This window comes from Pteropus alecto, unplaced genomic scaffold, assembly GCF_000325575.1.
Source record: "Pteropus alecto unplaced genomic scaffold, ASM32557v1 scaffold10, whole genome shotgun sequence".
Classification (NCBI taxonomy): domain Eukaryota; kingdom Metazoa; phylum Chordata; class Mammalia; order Chiroptera; family Pteropodidae; genus Pteropus; species Pteropus alecto.
In genome coordinates, this window is record NW_006431210.1 from 1,821,899 (window position 1) to 1,844,552 (window position 22,654).

At 35.3% G+C, this 22,654-nt stretch overlaps 1 protein-coding gene and 1 non-coding gene across 4 annotated transcripts in view; one reads left to right on the forward strand and one right to left on the reverse strand.

The window, feature by feature from the left end:
• Window positions 1–22,648, reverse strand: part of NGLY1 (N-glycanase 1) — a 50,267-nt gene extending 27,619 nt beyond the window's left edge. For 2 of the 3 annotated variants that reach the window (XM_006905705.1, XM_006905706.2), the window contains exons 1-4: window positions 22,492–22,648; window positions 15,422–15,536; window positions 10,657–10,902; window positions 1,552–1,717 (exon numbers count right to left, since the gene is read on the reverse strand). In XM_006905705.1, the coding sequence (XP_006905767.1) occupies window positions 1,552–1,717; window positions 10,657–10,902; window positions 15,422–15,536; window positions 22,492–22,622 (658 nt within the window). In that variant the 5' untranslated portion in view covers window positions 22,623–22,648. The remainder of the gene's footprint in view (window positions 1–1,551; window positions 1,718–10,656; window positions 10,903–15,421; window positions 15,537–22,491) is intronic. The other variant, XM_015597246.2, reaches the window with a different exon arrangement.
• LOC112470340 lies at window positions 10,314–10,432 on the forward strand. The gene has a single exon (XR_003042950.1). It is a non-coding gene; the product is annotated as a 5S ribosomal RNA (ribosomal RNA).
• Window positions 22,649–22,654: the final 6 nt, after the last annotated feature.

The following is a 22,654-nucleotide window of genomic DNA, read 5'->3' on the forward strand; positions in this document are numbered from 1 at the left end:
TCTTTTATTTTTCTTATTTTTGATATAAAAAGTTACTGTTTAAATAATAACAATGGCAATATACAGATGCTCCTTGACTAACGAAGGGGTTACATCACAAAAAATGCATCTTAAGTTGAATATATTCGAAGTTGAAAATGCATTTAATATACCTAACCCACTGAACAAGATCACTTAGCCTAGCCTACCTTAAACATGCTCAGAACACTAACATTAGCCTCCAGTTGGGCAAAACAATCTCGTTGCTGTTGTCGGGCATCACGAGCGCGCGTTATACTATGTACCGCTAGATTGGGAAAATATCAAAAATTCAAAATTTGGAGCATGGTTTCTATTGAATGTACGTTGCTTTTGCACCATCATAAAGTTGAAAACTCATAAGGTGAACCGTTGTTAAATTGTGGACCATCTACATTGAGTGATTATAGTATATGGATAAGTGAAATAAAGTAGCAATGTCATAAGGAATGAGAGGCAAGAACTGAGACAATTCTACTAAAAGGTATCTCCACTATACATGAAGCAGTATGGTGTTTTTGAAGGTGGACTGAGATTAGTTAAAAGGGTTTGCTGCAAACTAGGAAAACCACTCCCAAAATATTAAACAATCCCCTAGAACAGGGGTCCTCAAACCCCAGGCCGCAAACCAGTACCAGTCTGAGATATGTTAGGAACCAGGCCACATAGCAGAAGGTGAGCGGCAGGCGAGCATCTGAAGCTTCATCTGTATTTGCAGCTACTCCCCTACACTAGCATCACTACCACAGCTCCACCTCAGGTCATCAGGTATTAGATTCTCATAGGAGCACCGGTCCCTGGTGCCAAAAAGTTTGGGGACCGCTGCCCTAGAAAATACAGTATTAAGAAATGACTTAACAGATTTTTTAAAAATTACATAAAAACTCAAAGTAAAAATTCTAAAGTTGGAATAATTTAACAACTAAAATCCTCAGACGATTAATCATAACAACGACATAAATATTGGTAGATGAATGTGGTAGGCATTGTTCTGAGCTGTGTCCAATGTACTATCTCATTTCTTAAAATTACCATTCCTATTTTCAAATGAAAAAACTGAGGCATAGAGATTAAAGTACTTGTTTAGTGACACAGTAAGAGGCAGAGTTGAATTTATACTCAGGCGGCTGGCTTCAAAATCCACATTCTTAATTAGTAAATGTGTATTAACCAAAGTGAGTTAATGGTCTACTCATAAATTAATTTTGAATATGGTTTGTCAGATTCACATTAAAAGTCACTAATAATGCCATCAGATAGTCCACTGACTCAAGTTATACTATACCTAAAAAATTCATATAATGATTATAATTAACCTGCAAATACATATTCAGGTAAAAGAAGTTTCATAAGAAAATAGTAACAGATGTGCCCATTTAATTATACGCAATAAAAATGTACTGTTATTGTACTCCTTAAAAAACCAAATAGATATTGGTTAGATATTTATAACACATACAGCAAAGGAACCATTTAGTGTTTCTGTTTACTTAGCAATGATGCATATTTAGCAGGGAATGGTTAAGTCACTACCTTTATCCAATGTTCTAGCTCTAGATAACTTTTCTTGTGATCTCCTTTTTAGTTTTTGAACTGGAATACAAGCCAGTGCTTTCTCCTGGAGAGCAAGGTTCTCATAGACCAGCACATGCTGAATGTTGGACTGAAGAACTTTCAGAATGACTGAATTGGCAGTAACCTAATAGAAAAAAAATACTGTAATTAGTTTGTCTTCATATGCTACAAAAATAATATAATAAAAAACACCGGTTATATGATTTCATAATGAATGTATGAATTTACTGACATTATATTAAAAACATTTACAAAATCAGTAGTAGGAGACTGCCATAGCTGTATGACAGTCTAAGATGTATCTATTTATTCCTCTGAGTATATTATATTACTGAGAATATATTTAAACAGAGGTTTGCTGAATTCTTGACCGCAAGCTTGGATCAAAACACTGCTCTGAGCAATGCATCTGACAGCTATTTCTACTTCAAATCTCTATAAATGATTTTAAAAAAAACTCTATACAGCATTAGCAAAAATGAAGAACTCTTAAAGAGGAAAGGCAGATACAAACGGATTAAAGTTAGAAACCACAGCAATATGCCCTCCAGAGAGTGGTTATGAAAACTAAAAAAAGTTCTCAAAATTATCCCAAAAGGCAGAGGAGCCACAGGGTCCACAGAGCAGGAAGGGGCCTCAGAACAAGTATTAAAGAGACTGGATGGGCACTGCAGAAGGAACAGCTAGATATTTTGCTCCCCCGCCCCATCACTCCTTGTCAACAAAGAATGTGTATCTGAGGAGTGAGGGAGGATGCTTAGATTCCTAAAAGGAGTTTCCAGGCTCAGAACAGTTCTGGCAGAGCCCACCCTAAACAAAACAAAAATAGAAAAAATAAGAATTTAAAAAAAAAAAAAAAAAAACAGGCAAGCAAAGACATGTACAATACTACAAAATGTGAGAAATAAGTTCAAATGTGTTAGAAATTACAGTAAAAATGAATGGGTTAAATGTGTATTAAAAGGTAGAGATAGATTAATTATAAAAGATAAAAACCATTACCAAATACTTTAATGTCAGGTACTGTATTAAGCCCTGGGGAAGGGTGCACAAGACAGACATGATCACTTTATGGTCTAAACGAGGAAAGGCACTGAACAAAAAATGACAGAACCACCACATTAAGTCAAATACTTGACTTTGTATAAATGTATGTGAGTGTGTATGTGTTACAAACTGGAAAAATAATGGACACCAAAATAGACAAAGACATCCTTACAGAGTAAGCAGTCTATGGATACAAAAACAATACTGATACAAAAATGTTCATTTACTCAAATATTTAAAGAGCTTTATTATTTGCTAGGTACTAGGGATATAATGGTACAACTTATTCATAGGTATTACATGAATTATAAGAATTATAAAGCAAATATAGAGGATAGTGAGACTGTACAATAGGGTTCTGAACCTAGAAGTACCTGAATAAATGATATTTATGGTAAAATATTAAGGATGATAAGCAGCTAGTAAACAAGGAAGGGAAAAGACCATTTCTGTCATACAGAACAGCATGTAGGCAAGTCGAGGAGCGTGTATATAGGGGATATGCTCAGTATATTAATGCTGAGAAGGATCAAAGAGATCAAGGTGTCTAGAGCATAGAGAACTAAGGGGAAAATGGTGAAGAGACAAGGCTAAGAATGAAGTTTGGTTGGTAAACAGCTTGATCTTTCCTATCTCTTTCCATTATAACAGGAAGCTATTCAAGAGACTTAAGCAAGAAAGTGAAATGATCAGATTTGTGTTTTCAGAATATCAATCTCACTGGAGTAGTGTGAAGAAAGCAGGTATGACAAGACCTAATGGGGGATGACTGAGAGCTGGTAGCTTGAGCTAGGGTGGTTACAGTAGTGGTAGAAAAGTGAACAAAATAAGAAGAACAAGAAGTAGAATTAACATGTTTTGGGGACTGCACTGTGGAGTCAGGGAGCAGTTAGAAAAGTAGGAAAACATACGAATGATCCATAGATTTTTGATAGGAGCAACTGGATTAATAGTTGAACCACTTACAGTAGGAAAAAAACCAAAATGATCAAGTAAGCTAAAAACTATATGTGGTCAAATAACAATGAACTGAAAAAAAGTCCATTAAATTTAGCAGTGTGAAGATTGTTGATGATCTTAGTAAGAAGCTTTGCAGTAGTGCTAATAAGAAAAGCAAGGTGTAAGAGGCTTAGTTGTGTAAGTGGTGCCCCAAAGTGGGCTAAATGCACCAAAGGAGCTGTACAAAACAGTACATTGGAAGGTGGACAGGAAATAATAGAACTTCTACTTATGCTATTTTTTGTCCAAAAAGTGAAACAATTAAGTTATAATAATATTTAATATTTGGGATAAGAGGGGCTCCCTCTCAGGCTGGAGCAGCTTTCCTGAGGGAAGACAGTGACATGCTCACTCCTCCTTCTACTCTCATGTTACAAAGTTTTGCAGTTTAAATGTGCCTAGTTAAGGGGTCCGGTCAAGATGACAAAGTAGGTAAACACTGTGCTTGCCTCCCCCCATGAGTACATTAAAATTACAACTAAATTATAGAACAATCAACCTGGAGAACTATCTGAAGACTTGCTGAACAGAGGACCTATAACTAAGGATATAAAGAAGCCATGTCGAGACTGTTGAAGGAAAAAAAATGTGCCTGGTAAAATAGATTTACCGGTTGGTTACATTATGTAGTTTTAACTAAATTAACCCTCAACCTGACTTAAAAAAGATTACAAAGACCTTTAGGCATTGAGGCTAATACTAATGATGCAAGTATATGTAATGAGAAGAAAACAGCAAGGCTAACATATCTTTTACTGTTTTACTATTAGCCCTTCAACAGCTACATTTTAATGCAAAAAAAAAAAAAAAAAATCACAATCTACTGAGATCTGACAAAGTGAGCCCCCCAAATTCTAAATTATCAAGACAATTTAGAATATAGTCATATCTACATTCATTAAATGATACACTGTTAATACATTTTAAAAAAATAAAAACATTCATTTTAGCTCCTCTTTATACTGTATAATGTACATAAGTATATCAGCATAACAATATATATGCAATTTATAAACAAATATAGATTGAGAGGATATGCTTGAAAACACTTTACTGATAGTGCACACACTTAAAGTATGGAGACTCTCTAGACAAGTATAAGAGAAGTAAAGACGCAGTGATAGTATAGGGGACTCTTCCTACAACTAGCTGTAAAGAGGAAGTAATAAATACAGGACATGCAGGATCTAGGGATATTCCTATCCTGGCTTGTTTCTATAATAAGCGAAATTATAGAAAAGGTTCTTAAACATTAATATGCATATGAAAAATGCAGTTTCTCAAGTTCTCCTTTCCTTTTCTGGTTCAGTTTGTCTGGGGTATGTCCAGGAATCTGCATGTCTGAGTTATTCAACTTTAGATGAAAACTGGCCTTAAAGTCATTGAAAAGAATCCCCAAGAAAAGAGGAGGTTGAAGACTTGGGCATAGTCCATTTGAGATTCCACAGTGACCAGAGAAAAAGGAATACAGGCACAGAAGAGAGACTGGCCCATAGTTAGAGGAGACACATTTCCTCCATTAACACAAGGCGCTTGAGTGGATCAGATGACTATGGGAACATGATGAAGACTTGGTGATAAACTCAGGATATTCACAACAGTGAGGAATATGCTCCTTTACCAGAATTGATACAGAAACATTAAAAAAAAAAAAAAATGAAAATGTCTCCATTTTTATTTGAAAGAATTCTTATAAAAATCAGGCAATTACAGTGTTATCTTTTTTTTTCTTAAATGCAGATTTTCATTCACCGAGAGGGTAAGAACTCATCCAGAGAATTTTGATTTTCAATTTACTACTTTTCTATCTGGAAATTACCTCAAGCATTGTGGTTTTTAATGGCACTCAAACGATCTCTAACAATAAAATTTATTTTCTTGCCTAATTCTTTACATATTCATTGGCACAACTCCAAAAAAACTAAGCCATAAAAATAGAAGTTTGCTGACTGCATGGCGATTATAGCAGCTGAGTAACCATGTACGTAAGGCAGCAGTTAATTGCTTGAGAGTTAAAGTTATTTGGAGTACAAATGGAAGAAGTTTAAAATGTAAAATCTGTATGTTTTGGATAAAAAAGATTTTTTTCTTCACCAATCATATGTGAATTCCAATTATTTTGGTTTCTAATGTGAGATATTTAAGACTTTATAAGAAAAAAGGACAATGTGCATTTTGTGTCAAATCATGTGATATAGCCAGTGGAAGTTGGATTACCAATTTACTTCTTTTGTAAAGGATCGGCTCTTGCCAAGCCCACTAGCCCTTTTTCTACCTTTATGCAACCCTTTGCTTTTGTGGTTTTTAAATTTAGAACCTGTTTTTAAACACAAAGTTCTGTTTAACAAATTTTTAATGATAGTTTTACTCAACTTTTGACTTTAGTAAGCTTATTTCTTACAAAAAAAACCCCTTTTTTCTATTTATAAAAGTAATAAATGTTGCAAAAAATATTTCAGGAAATACTGAATTGTATAAAAATCACCTATAATTTCACCACTTAGAGAAAATTATTTTAAGATATCTGTGTCTAGCTTTCCAGACCTTTTTTTAAGGAAACATATTTATGTATATGAATTTTTATAACAAAAATTTAAATATTATACACATACCCATAACATATGTGGTTTAACTTCAAATTGTCAGTTTATCTTTTTTCCCCACATAATAATTCTCCATGTCAAAACAGATCCCATAAATTATCATTTTTAACGGATGTTAAAAATGCCAATTTAAGGATGTGTGGTAATTTAAATAATCCCCTATTGAAAGGTACATAGGTATATTTTACCTTTAAAGTGGTAGGTTTACAAACAAGCAATTGGACATTGAAATCTTCTGTCCAAATAGATTTCTTTTCTTATGAAGACTATCTAGAGATCCAGACTAAGAGGTCGACCTTTAAGATTAAATTAGTTTAAAAGTTGACTCGTTTAATTTATCATGATCTAATACAACTATATTACTTTTATAATTGCAAAGAAATAATCCCAAATAATTATTTTAAATAACGATATACCATACACACAATGCGCAATAATTTCTGCAGTGATAAGAGTGGATGAACAGTCCTTAACTTCATACACATTCTCAAATTAGTCATGTGTCACATGAAAGCATACATTTAGAGTAGTTATGTAACTGTCAAATGCTTATTTTAAGCAAGTCACACTTCAGAATCACGTTTTCAACCTATAGTTGCAAGATTAGAAACATGATGCTTCTAACATTCTGAAGTTTTTTGTCTTTGAAAAACTGTTTTTGCTGTTTCGAATCTGCTTTTGGAAGGCAAAGGGTATAAGGATATATAAAGAGTTAATAGGAAGTTATTTCTATAGAACACTAAACACTCAGCATACATAACTAGCAAATCTAAAAATCAGTTGGGTCATTAAGGAAATAAGAAATTAAATCTATAAGATACTACTTAACATCTACTAAAATGGCTATAATAAAAAAGACAACAAGTGTGGGTAAAAATATCAAAAAACTGGAACCTTCACACACTGCTAGTGAGAATATAAAATAGTGCGATGACTCAGGAAAACAGCTCGGCAATTTCTTAAGACATTAAACATAAACTTACCATACAACCCAGTGGTTCCACTCCTAGGAATCTACCCAAGAGAAATGAAAACAAATGTCCACACAGAGCCTTGCATATAAATGTTCATAGCAGCATTATTCATAACAGGCAAACAATCCAAATGTCTATCATGGAATAGTATTCAGCAATGAAAAAGGAAAAAAAATACTGATACATCCTACAATACGGATAAACTTCAAAAACATACATAAGTGAAATAAGCCAGAAGCAAAAGACTATATATTATGTAATTCCACTTGCATAAAATTCCAGAAAGGAAGCAAAATAAGTTTCTAATAACCACCACCATTTATATATTCCAGTACTTTATATCTTAAAGAAAAAAAAACTAATTAGAAAACTTCAACATCCGTGATGATCGCCTTGTTCTATACTTCAATATTTTACTTGATATAGTTTTAACCCCCCAAAAATTATAATAGTGACAAAGTTCAGGAGTGCTCAGGGTTTGTCTAGCTTATATACAGGTTAAATGCTTTTTTAATCTCTCCTACTGGTTAACTTTGGTCCATTTTAATTCTCAACTTGTACCCGACTCAAAATGGGCAAGGCAGGAAAACATAATTGTCAAATATTATAGTACAGCAACTAGTGGTGATAAAAGCTTAAATAAAAAAATACTTTTTAAAAATGTGTATTCCAGTGATTCATAGATAACCAAGAGTTGACTATAAAAAACCAAGTTTCATTTTAACTTCTCTTAACTCCCTTGGGGAACACAGAAAAAGACACAGTGTCCCAAGGACTAGAGAAATAAGAGTTGACATATACTAGCCTACTGAGAGCATATGTCTTTGAGACAGTTTATTTTCTTCTAAACTCTAAATCTGTTTTAGCAGTAGAATGACATTTTGTATTTAGTGTACCATCCAGAGGCTTTCTGGTGACTAACAGTTTTAAAGACCTCACGCTATATCTGCATTGCCAGGTTAGGAATACAAAAAGGGAAAATGGTTAAAGAAGAGTCAGAAGATGCGAATGGATTTCCTAAGCAGAACACTAACAAAACACTACTTGTTCCAAAGAACTATTTCATTAAATAAACTGTTTTCATGCATTATATGCTTTTCTGTTAAGACTGATTAGTACTGTGCATTTTAAACTTTAATACTGAGATTCAACAAAAGATGAAGCAGAAAATCTTAAAAGATATATTCTAACACTTTAATTAGAAAATACATAAGGGTGCTAAAAGCCAAGAAAGAGGTTAAATATGCTTCTGTATCAGTGCCAACCTTAACTGCAAAACTGATGAAGACCTTCAGTGTTCCAAGGCAGAATACACACAATTGAGAGGGGCAAAGAAGAATCTACTGGGGTGCACAGCACATTTACTTTTTATTTCACCCTTTAATTTTTTACACGGCTGTTATATAAGGTACAAAACATTAGTATAAAAGTATATAATTTATAAATAAATAGACAGTTATGGAATCAGGTATCATTTTTTATTACTGGTAATACATATAATCAAAAAAGAGTGGAAACCAGTTTTAAGAAATGGATTAGGATTACTAGTCTGTCTTATTAAAGTAGTCCCACTTATTTTTTACTGTGATAACTTTGTACTGAATGAAGTAGCTCAGATACTTTACAGAAAGGAATATTACCAAGGGCAAACCTTTAAAGCCCTTTACAATTTATAAAGCTTTCTTTTCACATATGCTATCTTCTCTGATGCCCACAGCCACTTAGCATCATGACTAGTTGATTCAATAGTATCAGTTAACAGTTTCTCAGAAGCATTCATAAATACTAGTTGTATTTATTATTATAAATAAACATTAGCTGTGAAGCTAATGGGAGAAAATATTTTAAAGATTTAACCCATTTCCCATGTAGAAAACAAAAGTGCAGCTCGCTGCCAACGTTCATTTAACATCACGTGTAGAAATGCTACGTTTTCTAGGATTTGACATTTTCAGTGTTCGAGAGTTACTATATTGTGTAAATGGAAATACCACTACTAAAAAGAGATGCTATTTGTTTCCAAAGACTACTGATATACTAGAGCAATGCGAAAATAATAATAAAAGCAAAATATTTCATGGCAAACTTTGGGGGTAAGGTTAGGACTGTAATCTGTGAGTTACCTTGGAGTAAGTTCTGCCAGCTCTGAGCAAACAGGAAATGAGTTAAAGGTTAACCTAAGTCAATTGAGGCACAAAGGAATATGTCTTACAAGAGTTAATCCTCCATGAAAGTTTGGAAACCACTCAACAAAAATTATTAAAACAAAACAAAACAGTAACTCCATCTCTTCCCCTACTATCCTCTACCACCTTTATTTTTTAAAGACAAGCTTAAGGTCTTCCCAGCCCACAGAAAGGAATGGCTGCAAATCATTTGCTTACAAGAGAGGTGAGGTTAAAGCTTCTGGAATAATTCAAGAGAAAATTAAGAGATTTAATAACTGACTCTGCATAAAGTCCTGCTGTATGGAGGACAGTGACAAGGTGTTTTCCAAAAACTAAAATAAGACAATATGAGTTTAAGTTGGCTACAGATAAAATTACTATAGAAAAATCATGAAAATTTTTCTGACAGTGAAAATTTAGGAGAATACTTAAGGACTTTTATCAAGAGATTTTTGTATACAGGATAATTTCATATTAAATGAGATTATTCAGGTGTACCAAAAATGCCTGTAACACAATAGTAGTTTGAGTTTAGTTTTTTAAGATGTATCTGTATATGCTAATAACTAAACTTTGCTAATTTGCTAGCACCACTATCAGTAAATTAATTCATTATTTACCTTAAACCTAAGGAAGCTGATTTTTTTTTCATTGAATTGAGTTAATGATAATGGTTAAGCTGTTGGAACTAATCCCCATGGTGAATGGCAACAGGTAAAATTCAGATCCAAAGTGTCAATGCAGTGGAGGAAGTCTTATTTGATGGCCATGCTACTGTTCAGCAAATCCAACACTTTGCTTCAGCTTACAGAAATATGGTTATCTGTATAATTGGTTTAAGCACCAAGGCAACAGGTACATTTATAAATAATTATAAATAATAATAACCTACAGAAGCAATAAAGTACAAGTTGAGATTTAAAAGTATAGTCTATGGCCATGCCACCCTGAACACACCCAACCCCATCTGATCTCGGAAGCTAAGCAAGGTTGGGCCTGGTTAGTACTTGGATGGGAGACCATCTAGGAAGACCAGGTGCTGTAGGCGTAAAAAAAAAAAAAGTAGAAATAAAAGAGCCCTTTCTCCAACTTTCATTACAAATTTGACAATTACTTTTAAGAGACAAGGAAATTTAGATGTTTTGGAATTTTAAGAAAGAAACAAGAATAACTAGAGACTAAATTCAGAAATAAATCATAACGTATTTCAAAGCTTTTGCTGTTTCAACAATTTGAAAGGAACAGTTTAGGAAGGTTTAATTCTAATGTTACCATTGGAGCAGATGGTGGATTTGATGGCTGCCCTTCATTGTTCCCTGCATGCTGGGTTAACCCATTAGGATTTGAAGTCTGTGTTGTAGGAAGCTGGGTACTGGTTGCAGGTTGCTGAGATAATTCTACTTTGTGGCTTTTATTTGATCCATTCAATCTGCTACTTCTTTCTATGGCAATGAGGTCACGAATTTTTTGCAGCTGCTCCACTGAAGCTTTTTTAGGGAAGACAAGATGTGTTTCTCCCTGGAATTTATAAAATTAGGAAAAAATTTAACCCTTGCTTCACATTGACAGTTATTTTTTTATGTGTGTGTGTGCGTGCGTGTGTATATATATGAAGCCTATGGAATACATATTTTAACAATCATTCTGTTTTCTTACCATGACACTTCTTATACACAAAGGTAACACCTAACATAAACCCCCAAATTAAGAAAATTTGTCTTCTTGTTAGCATATAATGCTGACTATTATATTAGTTCAAAGACCTTTAAAAATATTTTGTTTAGGAATAATATGTCAATGTCAATAAGCCTCGTAAGAATTGCAAATATGCACACTCCTATTTTTTCTGCAGTAGTATATGATACTCCTGTTCTATATGAAATTCCTTATGAAATGATAATGATACTAGAGATACAGCTGTACAAAATGATCACTGATAACATAAAACAATAAAGAATAGCTACATTATTAAAAGTCTGTATATGGGCTTCACTAATTGCACCATGAGAGCAAAAGGTACATCCTAATGGACAACTCAAAACTATGGGTTGTTAACAGTAATACTCTGTCCCAAGAACTAGAGAAATAAGAGTTGACACTAGCTTACTAAGAACATACATCTCTGGTCCAAACAAAACAAAATATTAAACAATATTAATAATCTAATCCTTTATGTTATGATTCATTTAATGAATATCCATAACATAATCAGAGTGCCTTGAGATACAATAAAGATTATAACAAGACTGACAATGTAAAATAGTCAGCAAATTACAAAACAAGAAAAAAGGTGAAATGAAAACACATTCAATCAAGTTTCAAGGTGCTGAGAAGCAACAGTTTTACAACGGTAATTCTACCAACTACAAATGAGATAAAATAGCTGTTACAAAGTGCAATAAACAGTCCTGTAGGTTGTAAGCATTTAAATTAAACACCACAAGTGAGAATGACCTTATTTTCCTGGTGATGGCAGACTTACAGGAATTAAGTGACCAAGACATTACTCAATGACGACATGAAAATCAGTTCCACATGAATCCTTTTAAAAAAGATGGAAGAGGTCTGCAAGCTCCACACATTACCCATAACAGCTGTAAAAAAGACTATAACCATTTACTGTGTTTATGTGTTCTAGGTACTGTGCTAAGCATTTTACATACAGTATCTCAAGTAATTCTCATAACCACCCTGAAAGATAGGCATTAGGTTTATTCCCTCTTTTTATACGAAAATACAAAGGCTCAGAGAAGTTAAGCTGCCTGATGCTCTTACAGAATTGTCAGAACAAGGATTCAAACTGCAAGATCTTAATCATTAGGCTCCACATTAGACTGAACAAAGACCCAAAACCACAAACTTGTACAAACAGTTGGAAAGGTTGAGCAAAAAGATAGTATTTCTACAGTTGTGATGATCACATACATGATATAATCATAAATTGGAATACAATGGTTTTTCCAATATTGAGAGGAACTATTTCACATCTATGATGAAGTCTGGGAAGAGAAACCAGACATCTGGTTTAAAGCCAAATATGGAGGGTTCTCGCCTCATGTGGTTAGTGAAGGAGCACTGAGAAAAGTACATGACACCATGCACACTGATGAAAATATAGGATAACAAAAATCTGGGCTACGTCTCAGTCCATACTTCAGAAAGGTCCCTGATAAGGCAGAGATGCTCCTCATGCCTTGGCTCTCTTCCTTTCCATCTTTTCGGGACTAGTCCTAAAAGAACATATGATTATGGCCAAATGATTTGTACCAAAAATGTTTAACCAAAAGCACTAGATTTTCATGAAAGGATAATTATAGGCTTAATATACTAGATCCAATAACATTTTAAGAAACCAGTGAGAATTCTAGTATTTAACAAACCTATGTTTCTCTTTTGCTGAGACAATTCTCATTGCTGGATGTTAGGCAAACCTAGCCCTACCCACTAAATGCTGATAATTAATATCTTCCAGTCACCAAGATAATAAAAACTGTCCCCCTCCAATGCCCCCATCCTCACTTGGAGGGTGGGTATGGCTCTTGGTGATGGGTCACATATCCACTTGGATCCCAGTCTTTCTCAATCTCCTTTTCAAAATTTTTATAAAAAAGAATGCAGCCACAGAGACGAGTGGGCCCCAAAGCGCTCAGAATTTTAATATACAGTTGAAAATTTCAGGATAGGTCTAGATTCCAACCTCATCTCAAAGCCACCAAATTTCTTTTTGGTGGTAGAGTTCAGTTTCGGCTCGCCAGTTCCTCCTGCAACTTAACCACATGATAACACACTTATTTGACAGGTGTGAAGTCCAAAGCCAGCCAGAAATTTTAAGTGTAACTTAGTCTTACATATTCATCTTTTCTGAAATTGTGACTCTATTTGTATCAAATAATACTGCAAGTTTTAATCTGGCTTGTTACCTGGCATTGGCGTGACCAACTTTCGGGACTGCCTGAGACTGAGGGGGTTTTCTGAGATGTGGGGCTTTCACTGCTAAAACCAAGACAGTCTCAGGCAAACTGGGATGACTGGTCACCTGACCTGGTACTTGAATATTTGCTGAAAGGCAAATCTGATTCCACTGCATCTGTGACATTTCAACAATGAGAAATTAGTACAGCTCCAGATGTCATTTACTCAATTATCCTGTCATTTGACTCTCAAAAATCTGCATTTCTTTAAACAAAATCAGCAGTGTTCTCAATTTTCTTCCTCTATAGTTTTATATTCTCTATGTTCAGATGTCTGTGAGTAACTATAAGCAGGTGACACCATAATTTATACCTCCAGCTTAACCTCTCCTTTTGAGTTATAGACTCATATATCCAGTTGTCTACTGGACATCTTTACTTGAATATTTAACAGTATATCAGTTGTAATTATCCAAAAGATAGGTAGTGATTTATCTCCTGACATCTATTACTCTCTACGACTTCCCATGTTCAATTACTGGTACTTCTATCCACTTAGTTGCTCAAACCAAAACCTAGAAGTCATCCTGATTCTTTCCTTTCCTTTATACCCTACATCCAATTCCCCAGCAAGTCCTGTGTATTCTGCTTCAAAAAGAAATTCTAGATCCCTCTACTTCACCCCATCTCCACTGCTATCAAGCCTTCATTCAACAAATGTTTACTGAGTGCCTAAATATACCAGCACTATTCTCAAGAGGTAGCAACACAGAAAACAAAATAGACAAAAAGCCCTGCCCTTATGGAACATATCTAAACCACTACCATTTCTCATTTTGACTAACAGAATACACTTTCTAACTCATCTCCCTGCTTTATCCTGACACCATCCCAGATAATCCAAAATATCCTCTCTACAACTAGAGTAATCTTCAGAAATATTATTCTCTGCTGAAAACCTTCCAATGGCTTCCCATTTCATTTAAAGTCTAATTCTTTTTCACAGTCCTCAAAACCCCATGGCCTAGCCTCTGCCAGCCTCTGTATAGCTTTCTGTGCCAAAGCTACTCTTGCTAGAAGCCCCTCTGCACATGTGAATTCTTTTGCTTGCAATACTCTTACCAGAGAGCTTCAGGTACCTGAATTGCTGCTTGTCACTCAGGTCCCAGCTCAAATATTATCTCCTCAGAGGCCCTCTCTGACCACTCATTCTATGTGCCCCTCACCATTACAGTTGCTTTTTATTGTATTACCATGTCCTATTTTCTTCTCTGTACTCATCTTTATTATCATGTCTAACTTACTAGAATGCAAGCTCCATGGAGATGAGATCTATATCTACCTAGTTTACCAATATATCTTAAGAGCCTGGAATAAAATTTGGAGAAGCAGAGAGGCAGGAAGGAAATTGTATCCTATTGCAACTCTGTATGTCTCTAACAATTTCTACAGCCTTGTCAATTCTGGTTGCTACTGACTGAGTCTCCATAACCTGGTTCAACTTCTTTCAACATTCTATAAACTAGAAATGATTAGGCACATAAAGAAAATTTATGTGCTTAAAATTTTCTTTAAACATATAAAGAAAATTCACAATCTTGATAACTACTTTCATTGTGTCATAAAATTAAACTATGCCACAAGATTCCTCAAGATGGAAATACCAAACTTTTCTTTTGACCTAAAAACAAACAAAAAAAACCCACTGAGATTCTTTTCTCCTGTCACTGAAAAAAACCCCTATGACTCAGCTTTTCATTTCTTACTGGAATAGGGTAGTTGCACCCTATTAGTATTCATGTGTGCTCACAAAGCAGGTTTTCACTAAAAGTCTAGAGTGAGCGATAATTTGGTCCTTGGGTTGCATGTCTGACCTCCCAATTATAAAGCACTGAGACTTCTAAGAATTCTTTCCCCATGGGAGAGTTGTTATAGTTTACGGTGATTTCAAAGTATATTTATTCTGACTTTTAAATGTCTAATAGATGAAGAGATAACGAGTTATACAGATTTCCAATATCATTAATTAATAAAAAAAAAATCTTACTGAGGTAAGTATCAATCAACACAATAATGAATGCTTTGTACATGAATTGGGGAGGAAAAAAATGCTTGAACAGACTTACCTCTTCAAAGCCCATTTCAAATAAACATTCAACAGCTCCTCTGACGGGCAAGAGTCTAGTAGAAAAAGCTGTGTTTCCAATCCGGATAGATCTATACTTTTCATCATTAGGGTTTCTGATTAAAAAAAAAAAAAGTTTGATTATATATAACAATTTATATTTTCACAACACCTTTGTACTACTTTGCACATTTTATACGGCTATACTCCTACAAAGTAGGATAGATCCCAACTTTAAAGAAAGAAGAAACACCGTCTAGAAAAGTAGCCTCATTTTGTGATTCTTTCCTCAGTATACATTTACTACAACTTCACTGTTTAATTTCACAGCTGAAAATATTAATACTGCTGTAAGGAACTCCATGTGACATTTTAATCCTGTGTTGTTAAAACTAGAAACCTTTATGAGTTTTTAGGTTGCTAACAAAAAAGTCCATGTCAGCTCCAGGCAGGGGGCAGATTCTGCCTGTTTTGTATCGATGGATCTCAATCACCAGGAGTGCTGCCTGATGCACAAGTGGTGGCTAATAAATATTTGTAAAATGCATAAAAGAAATTAAGAAGCTATATAAAAATGTATCACAGTTCCTCAAAGACTTCTGACAAATACAAACCTAGGTATATGTTTACAGACACCTGATTTTCTTTCTTCCTTAGACAGATGATTGCATTTAATGTTAAGACCTGCTTCAAATTCAAGATATATTTTCGCCACAGCAAATATAGTAACAAAATTAAATAAAGATATAAATTTCTTTTACCATGATTAAGATTTTGAGTAATATACATTAGGTGAGACCAGCACATGAAAAGTTTTGAGACTTTAATAACTTTGATAAACCAGAAATCCTACAAAATGAACAAAAAATCCCAGAAAATATAAGGTAATCATAGTATTATATTCAAAAGAACTTCGTAACATAATTAAGAATGATAAGTTTATATCTGATACCAGCTCCTTTAAAATGGTGGTGGCTTCCATTAGTACTACATTAAGAAGGAATCGGAGGCTGTGTCAGGGATTCATAGGAAGGAGTGCTGAGGCCATCCACTTGGGGTATAGAATTGGGGGGTGGAGCTGAGGCTAAAGCTAGCAACTGATTAAGCAACTCTTTCAATTATACATGTTCTCTAGATATTCTTATATAAAAACAACCGTCCCCCCCCACAAAAAAAAGGAAATTTAATTGTGAAAATTTCAACAAATTTTACATTTATTTTCCATGAAGCAATTCCCTATTGCCAAAATGTCATAAAAACAATGGGGAGCATGGCATAGGAGACGCAATTAGCCCTAACGTAATGGTTAAGTGGAGAGCCAGAGGAGAGAAAGAGCAATCGGGGAGATCGTTTTATAAACTATATGAATGTCTAACCACTGTACTGTATACTTGAAACTAATAAAATTAAATTAAAAAAATAAGACAAAAAACCAATACCGATCTTTTTAAAACCTCTTTTCCTTAATTTCAAAACTCATACAAGTTTTTTACAGAATATTCAGACACAAAAATTCTAAAATACTCAAAATGTCCAAGATTGGTTGGTGCAAATCTACAGACTCTTTGATATCCATTCATGAGAAGTAAAGAAATTGAGAGTTTCTAGTAATTTTTATAACAATTTGATACTGCCATAAAACTTTCATTCTATTTTACAAAAGTTATAGGTCCAAAAAGATTGGAAATTAAAATAAAAAACATGGTTATTCACCACAGGTCATTTGAGAATCACTAATTAGTTGAGAAACACAAGGAAAAAGCTATACTCTACTCTTTTATTCTGTGTATTAAGTTTAAGAGCAGAGTTTCTCAATCTTGGCACTATTGACATGTGGGGCCTCTGTTGTGGTGGGGCTGTGGAGGCTTGCCTTGGGCACAGCACAATGTCCAGCATCCCTGGCTTCCAGCCACACTGTTATCATAACTGCGCCTTTCTTTCTTACCATTTCATCAGAAAACATTAAATTATAAAATAATCCTAAACTTGTCACAGCTAAATGAGGCATCTTTTCATTATAGTCAACACATTCCACAAGGTAATAAACACGTTAGCACCACCAGGTTAATATATATCCTACTGGTGCAAAACCTCTTGAGATATTTTAACATATTTTTTCCCTCAATAGCTTCCAGATTTCTATATGATCAAAGTCTTTCACTAGGCTTAATTTTCCAGTTTTTCTTCTCTCTTTCACCACTGTTCTGATATAGCTTATTATTTTGATATATGCTTCAAAGTAACTGTAGATACAAAGCTTCTCTGTATAATTTAGATTTTCCTCGTTAGTTTTTAGTGAGCAATTTTCTCTTTTTACAACATCAATGGACCTCATATATCATTTATCTGTTTTTTTCTAACTAAAAGCATATTGCAAACAAACAAAAATTACACTAATGTCCAGCTCCCCAAATCCTATCTTCCACTTTTTAAATATACTGAGTAGACCAGCCATGGTCTTCAGCACAGACTGATACTGAAAGTCCACCCCTGAAGCCCTTAAAGACTTAGGGAACTTGGCTACAAGGCCACCAGACCTCAAATACATCAGATCCCATTTCTTCCCTTGGGAAAGTGTCACATGAAACACCTTCTGAATCTCTAGCTTTACAGCATTACCTCAGGGTGTCCACTATCCTTGAGCTCATTACCACTCTCCTTACCGTGCAGTGTCTAAAGCATCCCCAAGAGTCACTTTTATTTTTGCTTAATCTTCTACTAACTTAATTTTCTCAGATATTTTTTGGTATAACTCTTTGAGGTTTTTTTTTTTTTTTTCTCTGTTGACCATTAACAATTTCTACAATTTGTAACATTTATCCTACTTGTTAGCAATTATTTTGCACTTTCAAATGAGATTTTTGTTTATTTGTTGGATGATGATGTGGAATGAATGGAGTCTTGAAAAGGCACAAATTTCCTGTTCCTCTCTCAGCCACCATTTTGAACATATTCTGGTGTCTTCCGAGTTATCTTATCCCCAGGTATCTACCAAATTGTTTAACTTATGAAAAATGAGTCTTCATCTTTACAACTGAATGGTAGGGAAAAGTCATGCTTATCTACTTATATCTACTATATTTCTAAGATTTTAAGACATGTTAACACTAGGCTGCCCACTGAGGTCATAGTATCTTAGAAAAAATTTTATGTTTTATTTCAAAATTTCAAGAACACTGAGAATTAAATATATTTTATCGTTTCTTCCTCTTTAGAATGCCTAATTCCAGAAAAGGTCAACATAAATGGAAACTTAGTTCGTGAATACATCCTATAATCTTGAATTTTTTGTTACTAATCACAAAAGTTGCTTTGTAGGTCATTTTAAAAATTGTTTCTAGTCCTTCTGAAAATTTGTTATTCTGAAATACATGTAAATTTTTCAAAAACATCTGCCTTTAGAACCATCTAGGAACCATCTCTGGCTCTACGTCTACCATGGTCTATAGGTGACAAGGGAAACATACACATAATCTAGCTTAACATGAAAAACTGAAAAATAACTATGGATAACATATGTGCCAGATCCTTTATTTTTCTTTTGCAACAATTATATAATGTAGGTATTTTTCTTTCCTTTTAAAAATGAGGAAACTGAAGCCCAGAGAGTTTACATAAATTACCTATAATCACACTTTAAAGAAATGGTTGACTGGGATTTAAATCCACTAGTCTGATTGCAAAACTCACAGTCTCTACCATACAAGATCCCAACGAATGCACCGATCCTCAGTTACCTCTCCTCTCTCAATTTCTCCAGGTAATAGTAAACTAGATTAGAAATCTGAAGTTATTTTGGTTGTCTCCTCCCATTACTAACTAGTTCTATTCTTTGTAGTCATCAAGAATTGCCAATCCCTGCCTATATATATATATACACATATATATATGTATATATATATGTGTGTGTGTGTGTGTGTGTGTGTGTGTATATATACTCTATTCTATCTGCACTTATGTTTATGATTACTGCAATAGCTTCACAAATGAAATCAATGCCTTGTGTTTTCTTACATCATTATTCTACGTGAAGCTCTTTTATGTGCTTGTCTTTCAGTCTAGAAACTATGGTCACTTTCTCTTGCCTATCAAATGGCTTTTGTTTGCCTATGTCAAATATATGCTCTCTGCTACTCCATTAACTGAACTCATCAAAACTCTGTTCCAAAACAGCTCCAAGATAAGTCCCTCACTATTTCCTCACATAAAAGTGTAATTAAATGCTATATTGGAATTGTTCTATAGATTTTATGCTGTGACTATTTTTCATACCTGTGTCCTTCTCCCAAACATGCTTATTTTCTTTGAAAGCAAAAATCATTTTCCATTCTTGGCCCTTCCCAATCATATTCAGTACCATTTGTAACCAAAAATTGCATGCACTTTACAAAGGAAATTAGTGGAAAATCAAAAATTTTTAGAAGACTGAATAAAACAAATCATCTAAGGAACCCATGTGGAATCTCAGTGAAACTATTACAGACTTTTGAGAAAACAGACATTATTGAAGATGGCTTATCTTTATTTAGAAGTCAATGAACTGAAAAAAGGTAAAAGGTTCAAATCATCCATGGTACACTGTGCATACAAATTAGCATTATTTTAGTCTGTAATTTAATTAGCTTTACGACTTAGTCGAGGAATAGGATAGACATCATCCAAATTAGAAATTTAACTTAACTAGCCGTATTATTTTCATTTGTGTGTAGTGACAAGTATCCCTGCTTAAAAAAAAAAAAAAAACTGCCAATGAAATTCTCATTTCAGCTCTCATTTCGTAAAATACTATGTGAGAATCTAGGTTCACTGTGTCCCCTCAGCCCCTGGTGCTTGCTCTTCTCAGTGGTGGGTATATTGGCATGAAGTCTAAAAGGAAATTCCTCTCAGTTTCAGATTATAGATTTCATGTGACCCAGTTTTAGAGACATTAGTTACAAGTGCAGTGTTTTAACTCATGGCAGTTATAATAGCACTCATATAGGTGACATGAATGATGTAAAAGTAAACTGAAGGAAAAACATAGTGAGCCCTTATTATGTGCCAGACGGTACAAGGGATGCAGCATGTACACTTTACACTTTACCCTGAAGTAGGAGCAAGGAATACATGACATCTCTTATACTGTCCCTTATCTCTACCACTAATAGATTTCTCAAAACAGCAAAAGGAACAGAAAACCTCAGTGTTCTCTACTCTCAAATAAGTTAGACTAGCAGATCTGTAATGCAGTGTGGCTAGAAATAAAGAAGCAATCTGCAGCTTTTCGGTTAAGAGGTTAGCAAGTCACTGGACTTGGAAGGAGGAGGAACGGTGGTTTTTTCCCCCCTGATGCCTGAAGAAGTTTAAAATCTAAGAATAGGAGGGCAGCGACTACTATTTAAGACAAAATAAAAAGAGTTTTTCATACCATCTCCAATTAATGAGTTCCAAACTCCTAATTCCCTGCATAAACACTTTTTAAGATCAGAAAAACAAGCCATGGTAAAGACTGTAACATGACCTTACGATATGCCAAGTTTCTTCTATGAGTTTGGTAAACATTCATAATGATAATTATGACGCGAAAATCATTATTTATATGCAAAGGATTTCCTTTCTCAAAACACCCTGATCTTAGCATTTTTGGTTTCACTGGATTGAAAGCAGAAGTGAATCTACATTCAAAAAAGGCCACCTCCCTTTTTTGAATAGTGGGTGTTTAAATAGTTTGGTGGCTTTCCAGGTGGGAGGTTCCATGCGATGGGCTCTTGAGAACTCAGCCTGTGAATTCATTTATCCACTGGCATCCTTCTGCTCTTAGGAGCTGTCAGACCTCTTAGGATGATGAACATGAGTTGAGAAGGTGTCACAGAGGAGGAGGCGGTTCCCTACATAGGTCACAATTGTGTAACTGTGTAAAGTATACATGCTGCATCCCTTGTAACGTCCTGGCACATAATAAGGGCTCACTATGTTTTTCCTTTACTTTTAAATCATTCGTGTTACTTATAGGAATGCTATTATAACTGCCATGAGTTAAAACATTGCACTTGTAACTAATGTCTCTAAAACTGGGTCACATGAAATCTATAATCTGAAACTGAGAGGAATTTCCTTTTAGACTTCATGCCAATATACCCACCACTGAGAAGAGCAAGCACCAGGGGCTGAGGGGACCCAGAGAACCTAGATAATCATAGCGACCTGATAAATGAGGTATCATTCTAAAGCACCTGGAACTTGGTTAACCTCAGTTCCATTTCTGTCCCCCATACATCATATGCCTCTCCTTAAGACACCACAAGATTTGATCTAAGACTTGACGCGATAATGATTCAAAATGAATAATCAAACTTGCCTCCCAATTGCCAAAATGTATACGATCCCTGAGAGATCTAGAATTGTACTTTTGCTCACAGGAGAATAAAACAAATGACTCTTATCCAAAGTGATTAGCTTCACTAATTTTTATGTAAAGGGTCGTTTTGAAAGTAGAATTCAGGTGTTAATATCACAATTGTAACTTTAAAGCAATAGTTCACAACGCTGCAATCAACAAAAAACGGGCAGAAAAAGACCATAAAAAGGTTAAAAACCCATCACTTCAGTATTATACTTATTAGGATATTCGCAAAATATTAGGAAGGAAACATTTTCAGTGACTAACTTCTGATAAACATATGGAAATTTATGGCACCCCGTTCTGTAAAATCCACGCAATGGTAAAGAAGGGCTGTTACAGTTTAGGTGCCGTCACGAAAGACAGTTAAAACCACATCAGAGGTCAGTGTTTGGGGGTACGCCTTCCTAGCTCCCTCTCCCTGCCCTACCCGCGGGACGAGCGATTCTCCCCGGCGCGGCCCGACATCAGGTGCCAAGTCACCCGTGCAAAGAAACTTCCTCTTCGCAGCCGGGGGTAGGGCCTGGCTGGGGCTGGGGGGCTCGAGGCCCCGGGCCCGCGGGCTCGCACACCCGGCCAGAGTCAGGCCCAGGGCCCTGCTCCTTCTGCCCTCACCACCCTCCGGGCCCCGGCCGGCCAAGAACCGCGCCCCACCCGTCCCTGTACGGCGGCCCGACCCCGCAGCCCCGCACCTCAGGATGTTGTCCGCGTAGGTGAGCAACAACTTGGACGCCTCCAGAAAGGTCTCCGGAGTGTTCTGGCAGAGCTCGGCCACGGCGGGCGACGCGGGGTCGGAGGAGCTGCCCAGCGCCGCTGCCGCCATGCCTGAGCGCCCGCGCCCGCGCCCGACACCGC